Source organism: Aquarana catesbeiana, linkage group LG03 (assembly GCF_042186555.1).
Source record: "Aquarana catesbeiana isolate 2022-GZ linkage group LG03, ASM4218655v1, whole genome shotgun sequence".
Taxonomy (NCBI): Eukaryota; Metazoa; Chordata; class Amphibia; order Anura; family Ranidae; genus Aquarana; species Aquarana catesbeiana.
In genome coordinates, this window is record NC_133326.1 from 658,580,831 (window position 1) to 658,605,950 (window position 25,120).

General features: G+C 38.7%; 1 protein-coding gene across 1 annotated transcript; it reads right to left on the reverse strand.

Moving 5' to 3' along the window:
• Window positions 1-10,470: 10,470 nt before the first annotated feature.
• On the reverse strand, window positions 10,471-11,511 carry LOC141134066 (uncharacterized). Its single transcript, XM_073623652.1, has one exon. The coding sequence runs from the start codon at window positions 11,509-11,511 to the stop codon at window positions 10,471-10,473; it is 1,041 nt and encodes a 346-aa protein (XP_073479753.1).
• Between the last annotated feature and the right edge of the window lie 13,609 nt (window positions 11,512-25,120).

A 25,120-nucleotide genomic window follows, 5' to 3' on the forward strand; every position in this document is an offset into this window, starting at 1 on the left:
CATCAGTGCCGCCTCATAAGTTCCCATAAGTGCCACCTATCAGTGCCCAACAGTGCCCATCAGTGCCGCCTCAACAGCGCCCATCAGTGAAGCAGAAAAATTACCTGTTTGCAAAATTTTATAAGAAACTTTATAACAAATTTTCAGGGTTTTTTTTGGGTTGTTTAGCAAAAAGAAAAAAACACAATGATGATTAAATAGCACCAAAAGAAAGTTATATTTTTGCGAAAAAAAGTGGTTAAATTATGTCTAAACACATTATTTCCCCTAATTATTCCTAATCTAGGTCCATAGTATAAGTTCACAAGCACCCTTCCCGTACATCTCAACCAAGTCACCTGCTAATCTTCTGCCCAGAATATCTCTATTTACAGAGATATTCCAACCTAAAATGCAAAAAGCGTAAATAAAGGTTCTGTTTCTGATGGATCTAAACTTACCTACAAATACAGATCGTTGTCCTTATTTATTCAATGCAGACTAAGTGAGGTTTATTTACTAGGTAATGCTTTCCTGACTGCCATCGCCCAATCATGTGTAAGTAAAAATACTTTCTTTATTGTCCATGCACATGATTGGCTATTTTTTGCAGTCAATTTTCACCACATTCATAAAGCTAAGGAAATATTTTCTTGCAAAGTAAACAATCTATTTGCTTTTAGGAAACCCACCCTGTGTGTGCAGTATGTGTATCCACCAAACCCAGTATTTTATAATTTAATATAACATGGAATCTCCTATCATTGCTATTTAATTATAAAAAATAACCTGTACTCTTTGTGACACTTCTAATATTTAAAGGATAAGTTTAGCTTCCGGAACATCTGACATGTGGGTGGAGAATGTAACATCTTCCCGCTCCTGCAGCAGCTCAATGATCTGTGTGACAGCAGTATGAGGAGAAGGTCCCCATACTTCTTATCACTGGTGCAATGCTTTTCAGACTCCTAAAAAAAAAAAAAAATTGTAAATGCACATTTTTTTACCTGCAAAAATATTTGTATTTATATATAAAACATGTATGTGTATATATATATATATATATATATATATTTTTTTTTTTTTTTATATTTATTTTTAAGTGACCTACCTTTTTTTTTTACGTGACTTACCTTTGTAAGTATCTGAAGGAGATTGCAAAGCAAAGTGTGATTTTGTGAAAGTGGAAACTCCTGCGGTCGGGGGGGGGCTACGCTAAAAGGACACTGCTGCAACACTTAAGTACTGATCCAAGGCAGGACAAATGCTCGGCGCTCGTAGTTACTACACACTGCAGCATTGTTTTAAATGTAAGTTGATTGGACTTGTTTTATTAAATAAATATACCTTTTATATGGGATCACGCTATGTGCGTCTCTTTCCCTCTCACACTGTATATCACTACTCTACCTGACGAACACTGAGGAGAGAGGCACTGGGACATATTCCAGTTTCCAGGCACGGGGACAGATTCCAGATTGGTGATACTCCTGGAGGCATACGAGCTCGGCGCTCGTGGATTGATGCCCACACTCACTTCATGAAAGTGAGTGCAACCTCCCCCCGTGTGTGTCTTGCTCCCCCTCCACTGTGGTCGTCGCAGAGTTATTTTACACGCTGTATACTTTTTATTTTTTATATTTCACTTGGCATGTTCATCATTGTCACTACCTTATACATGAAACGTCTACACCTGCGGGTCATTTGCAACACAGGCTGAACACCTTACAGCTGTAAGGTAAGCGGCTTGCAAACACGGAGGTGTCCTCACTGAAGATTCCCCTTCCCTTCACGATTGGAATTGTTTTGTGTTTCTCATCACGAGTTTTTGTTTTTTGGACTGGATGATAGAACTAATATTCGTGTTTGCCCTAGGGATTTGTCACTTGTAGTTCACCAGGATTTGGCAGGTTTTTGCTAATGGGGCACTAGCCCACATATATTTTTCTTGCATTATATATTTTTTTTGCATTGTGTCACTATTCATCCTATTTGTGTTAGTATATGCATTTTTGCTTTGCTATATTCAAGCAGTCACTGTTTCACAATTACCTTTATATATTAGGTTTTGTCTGCCCGCAACATTATAGTCATGTTGATCAGCTACGTTGCACTGCACTGCATCCCCACCATGTTCTTTTAGCATGTAGGATCCATTCATGCATTGGCCCGTTTCTGCTTTTTTAGTTCACTTTGCCACTTTAGTCATCTTTGTAGCAGTGCCGACAATTGTGCGGTCGTGCGACGCTGTACCCAAACACAATTGCTGTTCTTTTTTTCCCACAAATAGAGCTTCTTTTGGTGGTATTTGATCGCCTCTGCGCTTTTTAATTTTTGCGCTATAAACAAAAGAAGAGCGACAATTTTGATAAAAATACAATATTTTGTACTTTTTGCTATAATAAATATCCCCTTTTTTTTAAAAAAGCTAATTTTTTTCTCAGTTTAGGCCAATATGTATTCTTCTACATATTTTTGGTAATAAAAATCGCAAAAAGTGTATATTGATTGGTTTACTTAAAAGTTCTAGCATCTACAAAATAGAGGATAGATTTATGACATTTTTATAATTATTATTTTTTTTACTAGTAATGGCGGCGATCTGTGATTTTTATCATTACTGCGACATTATGGCGGACACATCGGACACTTTTGACACATTTTTGGTACGATTGACAATCATACAGCGATCAGTGCTATAAAAATGCACTGATTACTGTATAAATATTACTGGCAGAGAAGGGGTTAACACTAGGGGGCGATCAAGGGGTTAACTGTGTTCCCTGACTGTCTGTTCTAACTGTAGGGGGAGGGGACTGACTAGAGAGGATGACAGGTCAAGGTTCCTAGCTATTAGGAACTCACGATCTGTCTCTCCTCTCAGAACAGAACAGGGATATGTGTGTTTACACACACACACACATCCCTGTTCTGCCTCTCGTGCCCACGATCGATCGTGGCTGGTGGTCATCGCGTCCATCAGCCTCGAGGATCGGCACCCCCGCAATGCATCGTGTGCGTGCCTCCGGCGGCGAAAGCGCGCCTGCCATCCCACTTAAAGAAGCCGACGTATAGCTATGACGGCTCACAGGATCATGCCGACCTGCCGCAGTATAATGACGGTGGCTGGTCGGCAAGTGGTTAAGCTGAAAGGGAACGCATGTGTCTAAATATATCAAATAGTATATGAATACATGCCTTCATGCTTCCTTACATGTGTCTGTGTAAGTTTGTATACGTGACTGTATGAATGAATGTCCTGTTATCTCTTAAGATGGCTTTTTATGTTACATGTAGACATCATAATTTCAAAAGTTGAGAGCCTTGTATTGGCAAACATTAACATTGTTTACTTTAGCTATTTTCCTCATGGGAGGGGAACCGAGCTTAGAGTACCTCTAAAGCCTCGTACACACGATTGGATTTTCCGACGGGAATTGTGTGATGACAGGCTGTTGGCGGAAAATCCGACTGCTTGTATGCTCCATCGGACAATTGTTGTCGGATTTTGCAAATGTTGGATTGCAGGTTTTAAAATTTTCTGTGGACAAATGTCTGTTGTCGGCTTTTCCGAGTGTGTGTACACAAGTCCGTCGGACAAAAGTCCAAAGTACAAACACGCATGCTCGGAAGCAAGGACGAGCCAGAAGTGGACGGTCTTGTAAAACTAGCGTTCGTAATGGAGATATCACATTTGTGACGCGTCAACTTATGAAATCTCGAAATGCAGTGCACATTCTCTACTTATTTATAATGGGATAATAATGAAGCTGCTTTGCTGGTGATATTGACAGAGTTCTGCCAAACGTATTGAAAAAGGCTTTTTTTTCTAGTGATATACAGAATAATATTTTTTATTTTGGGTCAAGTTACCACAACACCATTATTATCTCGTAGTTTTTAAGCTCAAAGATACAACTATGTTGGTGTCCCTTGTTATTAATTTGACACTGTATTTTTGAAATGTACCTGCCTACTCACAAACAAACTATCCTTTTAAGTAAAACACATAGCCAAGTATTTTTCTAAATAATTATTTTTTATTTAATAGGGAGCACAAGAAGGTCATAAAAAAATCAAGAGTAAGGCAGCGATGGAGAAACTGTTGGGATTGGTGAAGCCTTTGTACCCCAGGGCAGACCTCAATTATGTGAAGAGCAAAATTGGGAATCTGAGGAGTATATTTAATAGGGAGCACAATATGGTCCTGGACTCTGAAAGATCGGGAGCAGCAGCAGATGACATATATGTCCCCAGGCTGTGGTCTTACAACAGCCTGCAGTTTTTGCCAGACGAGACCGAAACCAGTCCATCGCTGTCAACACTCCCTTTCACATCGGCTGAGGCCATTTTTTCATTGTGCATTCTTTAACAAAGATAATAAACTAAATTATACATGTTATCTGCCTCCATATCAAAATTAAATAATTGAAAGAAAAAGTGCATTCTCTGCACACAAACATAAATAAAGTATAACAGCTGAAATAATAATAAAAAAATAAACAAAAAGAGAATAAGAAATTATAGGGGTGAAAATCCCCAGGCCAGCGGGCTTGTTGGGAGTGTTGGGGCTGGATTTGCCACGGTCTGCCATGCTGCTGTGGTGAGTGGGGTTGCTGGGGTGTCTGTGGAGGTGGTGGAGGTGTGTCAACCAAATCACAGATTTGTGGTTTTTTTTTAAGTTTGTCCACTCCTCCCCTTGTTGAGGAGCTGCAGGATTAGTTCCTTGCACATACTCCTTTGCTCCTCCTCCATATCATGTAGCGTTTTACCTGTCATACAGCCAAAGGCCTCCTGTGCATCCAGGGCCGTACTGATGGCGGTTGTTGCATGGCTGAGGAAGGCAGCCGTGGCCTCATCTAGTTTCCTGCTCTTCCTGGCCATTTTAATAGGAGGGCGTAGGGGAGAGATCTGCGACTCTGTCTGGCTGCTGGGCACGGGCTCCTCCTGACTGACACTTTCCTGTGTATGAAAATGGAACATAGTTTTTGTTTTTTGGTCATCAATCACACACAATTTTGAGCTCATGACTGTTTCAAATTAAATGTGGACAAATAGAAAGGACTATCATTCTGACCCCAGCATTTTTCATTCTTCTCCCAATCATTTTTGGCCACTACTGTCTATTGATATGGAAACCACTTTGTTAAGGCAGAAATTTGGGATCAATAACGTCTAGTTAACATCATTCTATTTTTGGATACAAATATGTTCAACAATGTTATACCTGTGTCAAGCTGGGCTCCTCCACATCTTCTTCCGGTGTAGTAGGACCAGGGTGGACCTCAGGAGCTGTGGCCTCAGCCAATGTGGAAGGAAGCATTGAGAGTGATGGGCATGGTTTGGTTTGGTCGGACAAAAAATGCAGGCTGTGTAGTACCACATGAACATGTATGTCATCTGCTGATGCTCCCAATCTCTGGGATTCCAGGACCTTCTTGTGCTCCCTATTATATGTACTACGAAGGCTACCAATTTTGGCCTTCATTTAATTAATGTCTGCTATGGGGTACGGAGGCCTCACCAATTCCAACAGTTTCTTCATCGCTGCCTTCCTCTTGATTTTATTTGAGTAATCCCTACTCTTCACTTTCCACAGACACGGCAGCTCCGGGTACTGCTCTATAAATTCAGGCAAAAAGTCTGGAGCAGTGAATTTATCCATAATTGTCAATTCAATAAGCAGATGCCTGGAAGACAGGACACAAGACAAACCATAATGTCAGGCTTAACTCATAAATAATCTGGTCCCAATATAGTCCTCAATCTAAGCAGTGTAGGCCACTAACCACTGATGCCTCAATTTACAATTGTACTTTCGTTTTATGTCTCCTTTTGGCGATGTTGATCGTTTGCCCTCCACTCCCAGATCGTTCCTACCGCCGTTACATCGACCGCTTGATATGGCTTTATATACACTGCACATGCGTGAAACTCCGCTCTCAGTGCAACATGACACTGGGGCGTGACCATCTCTCTTCTGCATGCGACACACACGGCAGAATATTATTGAGGGACAACATGTTGGATTCTGCGAATTCTGGAAATTCTGTGCAGCCCCTCAGTGGTGGAGCTTATAGGAGGCACAAAGCCACTCCCGTGAGCAAGGGTGAGATGGTGCGCATCCTTGAGAAGCACAACTATGATTGTAAGCTGCGCAACTATGAAAGGCCCAACAGCTGAAAGGATCTAATTTTGGAGAAAGTCATCGCCATTTTGGAGTGCAAATTTTTGGTGCAATGAACGAAGGACCAAATATGAAAGCGATGGTCTGATCTAAAGCACCGCAAGCAAGAGCAGATGGAGTCCATCCATCACATATTAAAAAAAAAGTAAGCAATATTTGTATTTAATCAATATGTATATGTGTAAATTAGCTGTATATATGCTTTCTCCAAGTAGGTTTTGAAAATTCGAGATAATGTTTTCTCTAATCTTTGTCAGAATTTTTTTTTTAAAGAATAAGTAAAATATAAAGCAGATATGAACATTTTTTTAAAGTTTTTTGCCCTTTTTTTGTTTTTAACAATTTTTACTCTTCTTTCAACAGGGAAGCACAAAAAAATGAGGCTACAGACAAGACACCAGAGGGGACGAAGGGAGGCTACCCTCACCCAGGCCCCAACAGGGGAGACAACAAGACAATCTTCCCCAAAAATCGTAAGTGATAACTTCAAACACATTTAGCCACTGACAGGGGTGATTCTAGGTGAGCCAAAGGCCAATGGCTTAGAGTGGACTTAAGGGGTAAAGAACACTTTCTGGTTGCTGCCTGGCTCATCAGTGCCCATTAATGCAGCCTTGCCAGGGTAGGCATGGGTAAAGGAGAGGCCCCGGGGATCACAGTCACTCAGAGTAACACCTGCTAGAATGATCCTCATATATCCCCTATCCCATAGGAGACAAGAGGGGTGGGGGGAACTGCATGAGTTTTTCAATGTTGGCACTTGTCCAGTGTTTGTCCTCTGTAAAATGACATCTCCTTCCCAACATTCTACAGGCCACAATTAACAACCTGATCAACTCTATGCAAAGGAGATGTGCTGCACAGCATGAGGTACACCAGATACTGACTGTTTTTTGGACCCCCCGGACCCCCCAATAGGCCAGCCTAAGGCACACCTGTGCAATAAATCAACACAAACTCCTGCGCTTGGGGGCTTAGTCTATAGGTAGGTGGTGCAGCCAACCATTTGGATACAGGGTGGAACGCCAGTGGTCTTGCTGCCCTCCTCAGAACATTGGGTATCCTTAGAACTGAAACATAGAAAGTGATGGGGCCCCAAAGTTGGTTCATAAAATGTCATTCTCTGCTGCAGAAAAGTGCTTGACATTTTCTGAACCAAATTTGGGGCCCCGTATTTGGGGGCCACTTGGTGCTATGAACCCCAAATTTGGTGTGCAAACCCAGTGAAACTAGCACTACAACATATCCAGCTGGGGTTCCTAGCACCAAGTGGCCCCAAGATATGGGGCCCCAAAGTTGGTTTGGAAAATTTCATTCTCTGCTGCAGAAACGTGTTCGACATTTTCCAAACCGAATTTGGGGCCCCGTATTTTCAGGACACTTGTTGCTAGAAACCCCAAATTTGGTGTGCAAACCCAGTGGAACTAGCACTACAACATATCCACCTGGGGTTCCTATCACCAAGTGGCCCCGAGATATGGGGCCCCAAAGTCCATTCATAAAATGTCATTATCTGCTGCAGAAAAGTGCTTGACATTTTCTGAACCAAATTTAGGGCCACGTATCTCGGGGCCACTTGGTTCTATGAACCCCAGCTTTGGATATGTTGTAGTACTAGCTACACTTGGTGTGCACACCAAATTTGGGGTTCCTAGCACCAAGTGGCCCCGAGATACGGGGCCCCAAATTCATTCAACTGTGTCAATCTGCAGCAATGTCATTTCAGGACCCTTTGGGTCCAGAGACCCCAAATTTTGGCTGCAGCTAGGGGGCATCTAGGAACCCTTACCTACCGAGTTTGAAGTTCGGGGGACCTATGGCTGCAAATAGGCACAGTGAGGCATGCAAATGGGCAAAGTGAGGCTGCAAATGGGCATTGTTGACCCTCTTTTCCACTTATAGTAGCTGCGCATTTCTCACCCTAGGCTTGTACTCAAGTTAATAAGTTTTCCCAGTTTTTTGTGGTAAAATTAAGGCTTATATTCGGGTCGACTTATACTCGAGTATATACGGCACATAAAAAGTCCTAGATCTTTATGTTCAGATTATGATAAATAGGGAAAAACACAAAAGTGTTGTGTTTATAATTTTGCTCAGTGTATAAGAAGACTATCCATTTATTCAATCTTTTCATCATTTTTTTTATTTATTTGGACTATTCATTGAGCACATTGTTTTTATTGCATGTCTATTATTGACATTGTCAACATCAGTATTTTCACTATATATCATTTGTAGTTTGCAGCAGAGCTATCACACTTCTTATATAGATCCAATTTTTCTGTCACACGATATTAACGCAAAGGTCTAGGAAATGCAAAATTTCAGTTAAAAACACACTAAAGGGAATTTTAGGGCGAACAAACGCAACAACTTACCCAAAGTTTTGGTAAAATATGAGGTTGCGCCAAGTAAATAGATACGCCTCATGCCAAACTTTGAATTTGTGTGCACCTGCGAAATGGCGACAAACTTCAGTACACTATATTTTCTATAGGCGATACTAGAGCCACCTATAGGTAGCAGTTTAGTGTTACGGATGAGGTCTTGTGCAAGAATTATTGCTCTTACTCCAGTGTGCGTGGCGATATGTAACGTGTATTACAAACTTTGTTTTCATAGGTAGGCGCCCCCGACACATGCGTTTACATTCGTACATGGGTATATGTGGAGGTGGGGAGCCTCAATATTTTTGGGGGGGGATTTTATGAGCTTGGGTGTAACTTATTTTTTTATTGCAAAAAAAAATAAATAGATGTTACTTAACTTTTTTCTTTACATGTGATGATTTTTAGGTGACAGGCTTTCTTTATTGAGATATGCATGTCTAGTTTGGGCTCCACTGAATGCTTTGCGAATGCAGATCACATTGCAAAACATTACTTCCCGGCTAAGCTAGTCGGGGTCACCTAGATGCTGACCCGGAAGGGACATCGCGGACATCGCTTTATGGATCACAGCAAGAAGGGGAGGAGAGCAGACGTGTCTCCACTCTTCTCCTTCCCCCAGCTGCTATCCCACAAATGGGAAAGCAAAGTCCAGAAAGCATTTTGGGGGGCGCGTGTGCAGGGGCCCCAGTACTGGGGGTGTGTGAGGAGTTTCTGTGAGCATTGTCAGTTTCACACACAATCTCGTTGGCTGCAGCCACTGGATTGTGTGTTAAACCCCCTGCTGTCAGATCTGTAATATGCACGGATCTGACAGCGAAAGGGTTAAGAGGTTGCTTTTATAAAACTGGAGAGCCCAAAATCTGGTGCAGCTTCAACTTTTTTTCAGCTTTTTTTCAAAGCTTAAATGAGCAATCTGAAGTTAGAAACTGGCTACCATGCACAGCTGCACCAGATTTTGCATTTTAAGCAAATCAACCCCTAAGTGTTAGGACTTTTTAATTATACAAGTGACAAAACTTGTTTCATTTTACATGTAAATCATTTAGCAATGTCTAAGTCACAGGTTATAAGCAATGTAGAAAAGTATACACAGCATAGATGTATTTTTATGTTCTCACAATTTTGTAGTTTTTGTATTCATGCATTTTATTGAAGTAAAAACAAATGTTCTACATGCAAGTATGAAATGTGCATTTAAATAAAGCATTATGAATAATCTTTATCTAATTAGAGCACAAAAGCTAAAACATACTTTGAAAAGAGTCATGTCATGTATATTCTTCAAAGCAATTCCCTCATTTGTGGCCCTTGTATTTAAATGTGATCTCCTGCTTTTAGTGACATTTTAAATTATTTTTTGGACCAACTGGGTGTAACAAACTATTTACATCACTAAGACATGCAGCTTCTCTTAGCGCTGTATAAGCTGTATGTAGCCTCATCTACATACAGCATAAAGTGCTGTGTTCTGGCAATGAGATGGGATCTTCTTTTCCCACACCAAGAACAAAAGCTTCTCAGCCATTTACAGAAAGCTTTGCATCTTCTGAAGGAATACAAAGCTTCCTCTGAATGACTGAGCTGGAGAGGTGGGCGGATGACACCAAATTCCCTGTCTCAGCCAGTCAGAGGAAGCTTTGCATTCATTCAGAAAATTCAAAGCTGCCTGTGAGTGGTTAAGCAGTGCCAATGCATATCTTAGTGAAATTAATAGTAAGTTTGGACCAGATTGCTCTAAATTAATTTTAATTCAATGAAAGCTGGAGATCAGCTTTAAGCAGATATATGCAACATCTGAAATATTTATAACATTCACATTTAACTAATTGAATCGGCTTCTTTTCCTTCATGAATCTTCTGGTGTCGAGTAAGATGTGTCTTCTGTGTAAAACACTTGTCACATTCCAAACATCTTTATGGTTTTTCTCCTGTGTGAACCCTCTGGTGCATAGCATGTGACCTCATTTCTACAAAGCACTTCTCACATTCTGAACATCTATATGGCTTCTCTCCTGTGTGAACTTTTTGGTGTTGAGTAAGATTAGATTTTTGCACAAAGCCTTTGTCACATTCTATACACCTAAATGGCTTCTGTCCTGTGTGAATCCTCTTGTGTTGCATAAGATAAGTAATTTGTTTAAAGCATTGGTCACATTCTGAGCACATAAATGGCTTTTTTCTAGTGTGAATCCTTTGGTGTTTCTTAAGTGCAGATTTTTCAGGAAAACATTTGTCACATTCTGAACATCTATACGGCTTCTCTCCTGGGTGAACTCTTTGGTGTTGAGTAAGATACATTTTTTGCACAAAGCTTTTATCACATTCTGAACATCTATACGGCTTCTCTCCTGTGTGAACTCTTTGGTGTTGAGTAAGATACATTTTTTGCACAAAGCATTTGTCACATTCTGAACATCTAAATGGCTTCTCTCCTGTGTGAATCTTTGTGTGTTGCATAAGATGAGTAATTTGTCTAAAGCATTGATCACATTCTGAGCACATAAATGGCTTTTCTCCAGTGTGAATCCTTTGGTGTTGCTTAAGTTTAGATTTTTCAGAGAAACATTTGTCACATTCTGAACATCTGAATGGCTTCTCTCCTGTGTGACTCCTTTGATGAACAATAAAATTTGACTTCTTATAGAAACACATGTCACATTCTGTGCACTTAAATGTATTTTCTCCTTGGTGAATCTTCTTCTGGTGGTAAGAAAGAGATGCCGATTGTGAGAAGCTCTCGTTACATTCTGAACAACTATATGGTTTCTCTCCTGTGTGAATTCTCCAGTGTATAGTAAGACCTCCCTTTGATGAAAAACACTTATCACATTCTGAGCATCCAAATGGCTTCTCTCCTGTGTGAATTCTCTGGTGTTTAGTAAGACCTCCCTTTGATGAAAAACACTTATCACATTCTGAGCATCCAAATGGCTTCTCTCCTGTGTGACTCCTCATGTGTATAATAAATTGTGCCTTTTTTGAGAAATTCTTATCACATTTCAAACATTTAAACATGTTTTCCCTTTCTGGATCTTCTTCTGGTGGCAAAGAAATGTCTTCTCTGAAAAGCACTTGTTAGATTCTGAGTATTGAAATAGTCTTCTCTCCTGTGTTAATTCTCCGATGATTACTGAGCTTTGCTGAAGGATTTCTCATGGGTCATATTGCACTGATTAAGATCTATAGGAATATGAAAATAAATTGTTATAGAACAAATATTGAATACAGATGATTATCAATTTGGGAATAACATTATAGAGTTCTAAACCAGAATTGATTGTTTTCCAATCACAGTACAAATGTATATGCACTACATTGTCAAAAATATTGGGACGCCTGCCTTTACACACATGAACTTTAACCCCCCGGCAGTATTCCCGAGTCTGGCTCGGGGTGAGATTTCAGTACCAAGAGCAGTAACCCCAAGACGGACTCGGGATTGCATCGCAGGATCCATGTAGAGGTTACTTACCTTGTCCCCTGGATCCTGCGATGTCTCCCCGCTGTGATCTGCGAGCCGCCGTGTCTCGCTCGATTCACAGTGCTGAGCTCCATTCCCTGCGAGCGTTGCGACGCACAGGGACGGAGTTCGGCGCCAAATTCAAAAAGTAAAACACACAGTATAGATACAGTATACTGTAATCTTACAGATTACAGTACTGTATCAAATAATTCCACAACCCTTTTTTCCCTAGTGGTTTGTCCAGTGTCCCGCATGCAGTTTTATATTATAAAAACGGTTCTTTCTGCCAGGATACTGGAGATTGTCCATAGCAACCAAAACCATCCATTTACACCAAAAGTGGTTTTTGACCAGCTAGAAAACAGTGATAATAAATTAGAATCACTCGTAGAATTGAGCGATAGTGTTTTGTGGGGAGATCCGTCATCAAACACTGAAAAGTAATGACAGCGACAGTTCTGCAACTGAGCAAATTTCAGTGTTTTTTATTTGATTACATTATTGAATAATTATTATTATTATATTATTATTTGGTATAATTATTTATTGTTATTTATTATATTATAATTTATGATTTCGTTTTTTCAAACTTTAGCATACCCGGGATATCTACTAGTCTCTGGTTTGGACAGATTTAAGTGAATTATTCCTAAGAATTACAGGCCTACAATATAAAATGCCAAATTTCCATGCAAAATAATTGTACTGCTTTCAGCACCTAAAATCTGAAATAATCATACCGCCAGGGAGGTTAATGGCATTTCAGTCTTATGCCCTGTACACACGGTCGGACATTGATCGGACATTCCGACAATAAAATCCATGGATTTTTTCCGATCGTTCCGAACGCGGTGACGTAAAACACGTACGTCGGGACTATAAACGGGGCAGTAGGAAGATTTTATAGCAAGCTCTCAAACTTTGTGTGTCGGAAATTCCTATGGAAAATGTGTGATGGAGCCTACACACGGTCGGAATTTCCGACAACAAGGTCCTATCACACATTTTTCATCGGAAAGTCCTATCGTGTGTAAAGGGCATTAGTCTGTGGGGGTCAATATTGAGTTGGCCCGCCCTTTGCAGCTATAACAGCTTCAACTCTTCTGGGAAGGCTGTCCACAAGGTTTAGGAGTGTGTCTATGGGAATGTTTGTAAATATAAAAATACATTTCGCGCAATATTAACAATAAATATGTGTAAAATCCTGTGTAAACATAAATAGTGACTGTAGTAGATAGTAGTTTCTGCGATTAAGGGTCGCTAGATACAGTGATCTGACCCAGCGGTCTCTAGGGTCAGTAATCTCTTTGTCGCAGCCTATAATAACTAAGTGATAAAGTGCTGGTGCTAAATTAGAGAGATAAGAAACATATGAATAAATATTATGATATTGTGAGAAAATATTTGTGAATAAAAAACATGCTGAAATCTATTAAACACATTCACTTGAAATAAGACTTATGGGTACAAAATTTTCCCGTGACATAGATAAAAATATTATTAATATTGACGTGAAAAAACCTATAAATAAAAATTTTTTTTTGTGAGATAAATAGGTAACGTTGTGAGTAGAAATCCTTCTGTGAAATAAATATGCAACCAATCAAAGATAGTATCCTGGACAGCAGAAAGTGCCAACAAAAATCTTTGCTAAAAATAAATAGATCCAGTCACAATTCACTAAAATATAGCCTTCAGGAATACAGGTGATACATTGTATAAAGTCCTTGGGGATAAAGGATAGGTGGCAATATAAATAAAAAGTTCATAAATATTTCTTCTGTTCAAATTAGTTCTTTGTTATATGCTGGATATGTTATTCCTGTAATTATGCCTCCTACTCTGGTCTCACAGAACTCTCACCTTAAATATGTGTTAATCAGGCTTTCAGTGGTTGTGTCTTTAAGCAGTAGAAACAGTATCTAGGAGTCTCTCTTTCTTCCCATGATTTCTTCTCTGTCACTCCGCTCTGGTAAACTCAGTAAATAAAATGAGGGAGGAGAGGGGAGAGAAAGAAGGCTCCACTAGTGTATTAATGTTTTAGAAACAATCAGGGGGATATTTATTTAAGTGTTGCTCTTACATTTGTTACATAAAAAATAGGCAGAATAAATAGATAAATGGTGTGGCGTTCTCAGCGCCCTCTCACTTGTGCTTCAATCTGTATGTGCCGCTCCAGCCAATCCCTACGCGTTACGACACCGTCACGTGTCTTCATCTGGGGAACCGGATTGGCTGTTCTATGTGCGCTTATGTATAGTAAAACCGGAAGTTCTCGGGCCGCCATTTTACTTATGGTTGTATTCATTTAACCCGGCGGACTGTATACTGAAACCGGAAGTTCTAAATCCGCCATTTTACTTAAGGTTATGTTCGTTTTTGCTCGGCGGCCATTTTTCTATGGATTTTAGGAAGTTAGTTCTCCTTCATTTTGTTGTAGGTATATGTAATATAATGCTTCTCTACATGTTGTAATCCTATGCTAGCAGCCATTTTTTTGGTGGGATTGAAATTACATATTAAAAAAAAAAAAAAAATGGCTGCTCGCATAGGATTACAACATGTAGAGAAGCAAACAGAAGAAATATTTATGAACTTTTTATTTATATTGCCACCTATCCTTTATCCCCAAGGACTTTATACAATGTATCACCTGTATTCCTGAAGGCTATATTTTAGTGAATTGTGACTGGATCTATTTATTTTTAGCAAAGATTTTTGTTGGCACTTTCTGCTGTCCAGGATACTATCTTTGATTGGTTGCATATTTATTTCACAGAAGGATTTCCACTCACAACGTTACCTATTTATCGCACAAAAAAAATTTTTATTTATAGGTTTTTTCACGTCAATATTAATAATATTTTTATCTATGTCACGGGAAGATTTTGTACCCATAAGTCTTATTTCAAGTGAATGTGTTTAATAGATTTCAGCATGTTTTTTATTCACAAATATTTTCTCACAATATCATAATATTTATTCATACGTTTCTTATCTCTCTAATTTAGCACCAGCACTTTATCACTTAGTTATTATAGGCTGCGACAGAGAGATTACTGACCCTAGAGACCGCTGGGTCAGATCGCTGTATCTAGCGACCCTTAATCGCAGAAACTACTATCTACTACAGTCACTATTTATGTTTACACAGGATTTTATACATATTTATTGTTAATATTGCGCGAAATTTATTTTTATATTTATTCATTTAGTGTTTATGTGAACACCTTCATTTTGCTGCAATATTTTCCACGGTTTGATAAGAATCACTTAATTTTATATGCCCTAGTCACGATTATTATTGATTATTTATTATTTATCCACCAGCGCGAAGGAAATTTTTTAATAATTCACTTATGGGAATGTTTGACCATTCTTCCAGAAGAGAATTTGTGAGGTCAGGCACTGATTTTGGACAAGAAGGTCTGGCTTGCAGTCTCAGCTCTAATTCATCCCAAAAGTGTTCTACCGGCTTGAGGTCAGGACTCTGTGCAGGCCAGTCAAGTTCCCCCACCCCAAACTCGCTCATCAATGTCTTTATTGACCTTGTTTTGTGCACTGGTACAAATTATTTTTGGAGGGGGGATTATGGTGTGGGGTTGTTTTTAGGGGTTGAGCTTGGGAAGGGAACTCTTAAACATTTATATATATATATATATATATAGATAGATAGATAGATAGATAGATAGATAGATAGATAGATAGATAGATAGATAGATAGATAGATAGAGATATAGATATAAATAAATATACAAGGACTAAAATAAGTATTGATCACCATTTTTATAGTTAAATATATTTCTAAAAGTGCTACTGACATTACATTTGCATCACATGTCAGTAACAATCCATGCAATCCATACATACAAAGAAACCAAAACAAATAAGTTCAGAAATTAATTTATATGTAAACAAATGGAATGACACAGGGAAAAAGTATTGAACACATGAAGAAAAGGAGGTGCAAAAAGGAATGGAAAGCTAAGACACCAGCTGAAATTTATCAGTAATTAGAATGCAATCCTGCCCCTTGTCAGTGCAAATTAAAATCAGCTGGTCCAGTCTCACCTAATGACCAATAAAAAGGTGTTTCATTACCAAGGTGTCACACAAGAAACATCTCATGATGGGTAAAAGCAAAGAGCTCTCTCAAGACCTTTGCAAACTTATTGTTGCAAAACATACTGATGACATTGGTTACAGAAGGATTTCTAAACTTCTGAGTGCTCCAGTGTTTACTGTCTGGACCATAATCCAAAAGTGGAAAAGACAACATTTCACCATAAACTGGCCAAAAGCAGGTGCCCCTGGCAAGATTTCTGATAGAGGAGTGAATTATCAGAAAAGTTATCCAAGAGCCAAAGACCACTTGTGGAGAGCTTCAGAAAGACCTTGAATTAGCAGGTACAATTGCTTCAAATAAAACAATAAGTCAACCGCCATGGCCTGTATGCATGATCAACACACAAGACTCCATTGCTGAAGAAAAAACATGTTGAAGCTGGTTTAAAGATTACTGCACAACAATTAGACAAGCCTGTGAAATACTGGGTGACTATAGTCTAGTCAGATGAGACCAAAATTGGAGGCCAAATGACACTGCACATCACCCCAAAAACACCCCATACCAACAGTGAAGTTTGGAGACGGGAACATCATGGCGTTGGACTTTTTTCAGTATGAGGTACTGGCAACTTCATATCATTAAAGGAAGGATGAATGAAAAAATGTACCAATACATTCTTGATAAAAATCTGCTGTCATCTACCAGGATGATGAAGATGAAATGAGGGTGGATATTTCAGCAAGACAATGATCCCAAACACAAAGACAAGAAAACTTTCAATTGGTTTCAAAGAAAGAAAATAAAACTGCTAGAATGGCCCAGCCAGTCACCTAACTTGAATCCAATAGAAAATCTATGGAAAGAACTAAAGATCAGAGTTCATAGAAGAGGCCCACGGATCCTTCAAGATTTGAAGACTGTTTTGTAGAAGAATGGGCCAAAATCATACTTGAGCAATGCATGCGACTAGTTTCTCCATACTGGAGGCATCTTGAAGCTGTCATTACCAACAAAGGATGTTGTACAAATTATTAATTCAATTTCAGTTAGCGTGTACAATACTTTTTCCCTTTGTCATTCCAGGTTATTACACATAACTTCATTTTTGAACTTATTTGTTATTTTGTTTTTATTTTTGTATGTTTGGATTGCATGGGTTGTTTCTGACATGTGGTGAAAATTTAATATCAATAGCACCTTTAGAAATAGATTTACCTAAAAAATGGTGACGTATTCAATACTTACTTTACCCGCTGTATATATCAAAAAAGAATCACTGTTAACTGTGCCTTAAGACAGCTGCAATAGTTATATGAACAAAATCACAAATCTTAGATCCTAAGCTAGAGAGATAGTTTCATATACTGTATATATTTATAGGAACTGTACAGTGATCTTCCCAAACCCTTCTGAATGACAGCTCAACACATGGACTGTTTTACTCCCAATCTCTCACTCCATCACCACCTTGTCTCAGTAAATATATCCCCACCTTGCTTCAGTAATTATACGTATTTCATGGGGACTGGTATCTATTTGGTTGAGCTCCTTGTTTACCTATTTTACAATATGTTTTATACAGTATGTTATTCTTACAGATGAGACCCAAGAGACACAGAGTCTGCTTGTAAAATGAGAAAGTATAAAGGTGAGGGGTAAGATCATGAATAAACAGTGATGTATAACTTCCTAACATATGAATGTTACAAGTAATGTGACGCAATGTTATATGAGTGAAGAGATTAGTATACAAAAACGGTAACACTGATAAAGTAAGGCCGATTTACTAAAAATACTTGATAATTATCACCCAATACGTTGTATGAATGATACTTCAATTAGCAAGCCACGTAAAAAAAAAAATTATGCTCACTTATTTCTTCAGCAAATGACTGGCAATTTATTGTGTGAACATTGTAAACTACAATCACCTTAAACTCATTTAGTAAATTAGCCTGCATGCATATATATTTCTATTACTATAGAACTTATATGCATTTTTGATCTGTACAGAAATTTGAGAAGACTGTTGGTCCTTATAAAGCAGAGTTACCTGTGAAACACATAACAAAACCATCACAAGTTCCAGTATGAATCTATGTCATTATAAAATGATGGTAAATGGATATAAATATATCTGATGGTAAAACCCATAAATGCGTATCGATGCACAAATGTTAAATGTAATATTTGGGTGTAATACAAAGAGAAAGTGTATCAAAAGACAGCAAAATTATCAAGATGAATTTGTCACAAATATATTTAAAGAGCTAAGACTTTTCAGTTGTCATATGAAATATTATCATATTGGAGGCTGCTGGGAGATTTTTGGTCACGTGATTACGTTACATCTGGCACAGACGAAAGCGAGGGTTGAAGCGCAAGCCGAAGACGGAAGAAGTTCTCATCGCACACCGGTAACCACGATAACATTTACACCCGTCCTTAACTGCTGGAACCGCTTAGTGCCGACTCAAGGGCACTTTCAAATGTGAGTGTATACTCTTTTATTTTGGCTAGAATAAACAAGGTTTTTAAACATATTGCGCAATGATCGTTGTTCATATATTTCTATGAGGAGAACTAAAGCTCAGGTGTAGCGCATTGGGGACAGCAAATACATGAACCAGGTGGAGTGCTTATCCCTGTTAATGAACCGAAGGCGCATTGTTCATTAAACATCTGGTGAGTGGCCAATTCGTATGGTGGTGGTTTATCACGGAAATGGTGATTATGGCATGATGAATCACGGATGATAAATATTGTGAACTTGAAGCAAGGCTGCACAGCTACCTTCGAATTTACTGCACATTGCACTTTGCACATGGACTTCTGAACTCTAATTTTTAATTCTAAGTGATAATTTTTTTGTTTTTTTCTTAAATTGTTTTCCCTATATTGTTTTTTTCCTATAATTTTTTTTCTTTTTTTTTACACATGAATGTAGGGTCTTTCCCGCACGTTTGAGCAGTGTAAAGTTTGTGATACGTTGTTCTATATACTGATGTCCAGAGGAATACAATTTAGTATTAATTAATTAAGGTATATATTATATGTTTAGTAATGTTTTGGGATACACAATGTTAAACGGAGTGGTGTATTACAAATAGAGTAGCGCACTCAACACACACACTAAAATATATTCTCCACCGAATGGTTTTCTTTTTTGAATGCAGCAACTCGAATTTTAAAGGGGAACATTATTATTTGGTACACAATTCTTTCGCTGGTGACACATATATACATTAATATGAAAAAATACATACCTTATGAAATTTTGTTGTATAGAAATGTCTAATTTAAAAAAAAAAATCCTACTATGCGATGTATATACTGTATCATTTCTGACTGCATCTGTTGCTTGGATTTTTTTGTTTTGAAACCCATCAGAAAAAAAGTGCAGCAATGTAGTCCACTTGCTGACACCATAGATCACAGTTCATTGTTCATAAACACATACAATCATCTAAACCGTACAAGTGTACAATCATAAAAAATGTACCCACCTGGTATAAAGTAGTATAGGATCCCTTAGTAGCTTCCTGAGTAGGGATGAGCTTCGAGTTTGAGTCGAACTCATGTTCGACTCGAACATTGGCTGTTCGCAAGTTCGCCGAACAGCGAACAATTTGGGGTGTTCGCGGCAAATTCGAATGCCGTGGAACACCCTTTAAAAGTCTATGGGAAAAATCAAAAGTGCTAATTTTAAAGGCTCATATGCAAGTTATTGTCATAAAAAGTGTTTGGGGACCTGGGTCCTGCCCCAGGGGACATGGATCAATGCAAAAAAAAGTTTTAAAAACGGCCGTTTTTCAGGAGCAGTGATTTTAATAATGCTTAAAGTCAAACAATAAAAGTGTAATATCCCTTTAAATTTTGTACCTGGGGGGTGTCTATAGTATGCCTGTAAAGGGGCGCATGTTTCCTGTGTTTAGAACAGTCTGACAGCAAAATGACATTTTGAAGGAAAAAACTCATTTAAAACTACCCGCGGCTATTGCATTGCCGACAATACACATAGAAGTTCATTGATAAAAACGGCATGGGAATTCCCCAAAGGGGAGCCCCGAACCAAAATTTAAAAAAAAAAATGACGTGGGAGTCCCCCTAAATTCCATACCAGGCCCTTCAGGTCTGATATGGATATTAAGGGAAACCCCGGCCAAAATTTAAAAAAAAAATGACGTGGGGTTCCCCCTAAATTCCATACCAGACCCTTCAGGTCTGGTATGGATTTTAAGGGGAACCCCGCGCCAAAAAAAAAAAAAAAAAAAAACGGCGTGGGGTCCCCCCAAAAATCCATACCAGACCCTTATCCGAGCACGCAACCTGGCAGGCCGCAGGAAAAGAGGGGGGGACGAGAGTGTGCCCCCCCTCCTGAACTGTACCAGGCCACATGCCCTCAACATTGGGAGGGTGCTTTGGGGTAGCCCCCCAAAACACCTTAAAAATATGTTACCAAGGGTAGTGGCGCTTCCTATAGGGTAATAAATGGGAGGGGTGGTTACCCAGATGGTTTCTATCAGTAGATCCCTAATGGAGGTAGCTGGTACCTACCAGGGAGAAAAAACCTTTAATTATCGTGAGGGTATGTATGTCTGTACCTACACACACATATATCCCCATACACCCGTGTATATCAGCAGGTATAAATGAATAAATAGATGAGCAATGTCTTCAGAGGGTCTGGCCTGAGGCCCCTAATAATGTGGTAAATTTACACCATATGCCACCACTAGGTGAAAATATCAATATCGTATATACATACTACTGATCTAAAATAATTAAACCATCAAAATAAACCTTTGCTCATCGTGCAGAAAAAACATGTGTAAGTATGAGTAAAAGACATTACATAATATCGAATTAGTGCAAATAAACGTAGTAAAATCACTTATGTCCAAAGAAACAATTATATCCAAAGAAACAATTTTGCAGTGATTAAAGTCCTTAAAAGTGAAAAAAATCCTTAGAATGAAAAGGCTTATGTGAAAAAACTTTTTAGTGAAACAATTTTTTTTGTTCAAATCCAACGTTTCAACAATTCCGTGACTTGAGTGCTCTCGGAACATTCCTGTGACTTTTGTGCACCCCCTTCGGGTCCCCACTCACCAGATCCAACAGCCCCAAAAGGGGCGACCAGCATAAGATATCTCAATCACGGTCTCCTTTCCACGATAGTTATACGGGCTCTCCAAGGTGGTTTCCGTGCCTCTGGTTTTCCCAATGGATTCCTCCAATCTCAGATGGGGCAGGCTGCAAGGGGAGTTGCGGTCCCAATATTCCTACCGACCATCCAAATAGTTTCCCACTATTGGTTTCAATATACGCAGTGGCTCCCTCATAGAAAGAAAAGATAGGAAGCTCCCATGGTGTAGTATATATAAAAAAACGCTTTTATTCAAAAAAGCTCCATCAGCTTACAGCGGAGTAAAAAATGGTAAATATACCATAAAATTAACTAAATAAAACAACCAGTGAATAAACAGATTAGTGAATAAAAACAAATTAGCTCACTCAGAGATACCCTGAGAACAGGCCCGTAGCAGTAAAAAATATATTGGAATTACGTGCCGCTGGTTAGAGCTATTGCGCTCCACCTGCGTTCCAGCTAGGGCCCGTACCCGGAAGTGACGTAGCGTGCGTGGCGTCGTTGTACGCGTTTCGTCATAGGACGTCTTTAGCAACGATGCCACCACGCCACGCGCTACGTTCTTTAATAGGAAGCCATCAGGTTAGATCCGCCCCATGCTTCTGGCAATCCAATCCAACCGTGACAAGGGCGGGGTGATATTCCCACCTTGTCTGGGGTGTCAGCAGAGGTGGTCTAACTGCTTTCCTCGTAGCTAGCCGAACTGCTAGCATTACAAACTATATTGCCATCCTGTATTTTACACATTGTCCTAGGGTAAATAAGTAATAAAAATCCATTGCCTAAGACAATACAATAACATAGGGCAAATAGATGATAAAAATGATGAAGAATCTACCCCAAATGAAATGAAAAAATAAAAATAAAAATAAAAATAAAAATAAAAATAAAATAAAAATAAAAATAAAAATAAAAATAGATATAAAAATAAAAATAAAAATAAATATAAATAAAATAAAATTAATATAAATAAAAATAAAAATAAAAATAAAAATAAAATAAAATAAAAATAAAAATAAAAATAAAAATAATAATAAAAAAAATAATAAAAAAATAAAAATAAAAATAAAAATAAAAATAAAAATAAAATAAAAATAAAAATAAAAATAAAAATAAAAATAAAAATAAAAATAACAAATGAAATAAAAATAAAAATAAGAATACAAATGGGGAATGTTCAGAGGGACAATATATAGAGAGAGAAAAAACCCCTTGACATTTATTATGGACCCTATGTGTAGAGGAGGAAAAAACTTTTCCATCGGCTTAAATTAGCCTTAATCTCAACCACTTTCTAAACTCCCCCTGTGCCCTCATGTTGTGTCATCAAGCGATCACCCTAACATAAGTCCTACTGGGGAAAAAAGGGGGTTATTTACCAATAATGCATCAAGGGCTTGAGCACAGACTAATAGGGAGTATTTTTGAGCCCCATTTTTTACTTAAAGGAGGTCCTAGGGGGTGCTATTACCCATATTGTTACAGATTGAAAATAACAGATCAAAAATAACAGTAGTAATTCTAGTAAAGGCATGCAGAAATTAACTGTATTACAAAATTAGGGGGTATGGGCTTTTTGAGTTTTGCCATTAGGCCTAATCAATTCTAGAAAGAGGTTTGGGGGCACCCCCATATTCTTAGTGTGAGTGGTCAGGGGGCTAGATGTCCACTCCCTAACAACTTAAGTCCATAAAAGGACCAGCAATAGGTAAAATATTAAAATATTACCAAATTTGAATATATGTACCCCTGTGTCTTACGGGTTGGCCAGGAAACAATTTAAATCGATATCCAGGTTGAGGCCCCTGGGGGCAAGGGACCCCAACCTGTATATCCATGCGGTTTCATTTTGGGATATAAGTGTGGTTTTATTACCCCCTCGCCAGTGATCCTTCACACAGTCGATCCCATAAAAGATCATTCCTGTGGGGTCCCGATTGTGTACTGTGTCAAAGTGGCGGGAAAGATGGTGTTTTGGGAACCCTTTTTTGATGTTTTTAATATGTTCCCGTATTCTCACATAAAGGGGTCGGGTAGTTCTGCCCACATATTGCATTTGGCACGGACATTCGATGACATAGGTCACGTGCGTACTTTGACATGTGATAAGTTCCCTGATCTGATATTGTTTGTAATCTGATCTTGATTTGAAGGTTTCCCTTTTCCGGGGTTGCTTTTTGGTAACCCTGCATGGTAAGCATTTTTGGCACTTATAAAACCCTTTCATGTCTGGAAAAATTTGAGTCGTCTTAGGGGGATTAATAACATTGTGTACTAGAAGATGTCGTAGATTGGGCGCTTTTCGATATATTATCTTGGGTTTCTTGGGTAATATACCTGCTAATGTTCTGTCCTCTTTTAAGATAGGCCAGTACTTCTTCAGGATCTCCTCAAATTCTTTGTATTGAGAGTTGAACCCTGTAATAAACGTCAGTTCTACGTTATTTTTCTTCCTTTTGGGTTTTGTTAATAAATTCTTGCGGTCTAGATTTGCTATATCCCCCTTCAGCTTATTCAACGAATCTAGGTTATATCCTTTTTCATGGAACCGCTCCACCAGGGTGCTTGCTTGTTCCAGATAATCATCCATGGTTACGCAGTTCCTCCTTAATCTCGTTAGCTGGCCTTTGGGGATATTACCCTTCCACTGGGGGTGATGGCAACTGTTAATGGGAATATACCCGTTTCTGTCGGTTGCCTTAAAAAAGGTCTTCGTACACAGGCCATCGTTCTTTTTGAATATTTCAAGGTCAAGATATTCAATCCTTTGGGGGTCCCATTGCCCTGTGAAGGTTAAACCGTATCTGTTATTATTCAGCTCTTGCAAGAAATTTTCAAAGGTCTCAGATGTTCCTTCCCAGAATATGATTAGATCGTCTATATACCTCCGGTACAGTTTCACTTGTGGTATATCCCTAGCATAAATGTACTCCTCTTCCCACATGTTCATGAGTAAGTTGGCCACACTAGGTGCGTACCTTGCGCCCATAGCGACTCCCTTGGTTTGAACGTAATAGTTTTGGTCATACCAAAAATAATTACAGGACATCGCTAACTCCAGGCCTTCAAGTATGAAGTCAATCTGTTCTTGCCTCATGCTGGTAAGCTCATGAAGAGCTTTTTCCACACCCAACAAGCCATCCTGTTGTACAATGCTAGTATATAACGAATTCACGTCAATAGTGGCTAGCAGGTAATTTTGTGTCCCATCCATTTGCTGTAATTCTTCTAAAAGTTGGGCACTATCACGTAAATAAGATTTTCCCTTCTTAACAAGTGGTTTGAGGAATACGTCTAGGTACTCTCCCAACCTGGAAAACACTGAATTAATACCACTAATTATAGGTCTTCCGGGTGGTTTATGTAATCGTTTGTGAATTTTAGGTGTGTAATAAATCACCGGAGTTTTTGTGGAATTTGAAACCAAATATTCTGCTTCTTTAGTATTTAGGATCCCAATCTGTTTTCCTTTGTTTACATAAGCTCTCAGTTTCTTTTCATACGTGCGTTTGGGGTTCTTCCTAAGTTTGTTATAGGTGTTTTCTACCTGAAGCAAGTTCCCCATCTCCTCTTCATAATCTCTCTTATTTAGTATTACTAACCCTCCCCCTTTATCTGCGGGTCTAATGACCACCTCCTTTCTTTTACTTAAAGACTTTATTGTTTTCCAGACATTTCTTGTTTTGTGATTGTTCCGTTTTTCTAACTTCCTCAGGTCGTATTCCACCATTTTTTGGAATGCTTCCATGCATTGGTTCCCAGATGTTTTAGGGTTAAAGATGGAATTGTTTTTCAACCTTGTTTGCTCATATATTACTTCTTTCCTTATTCTTGTGTCAGTTTTTGTTAGGAAATGTTTTTTAAGGTTGAGTTTCCTCAT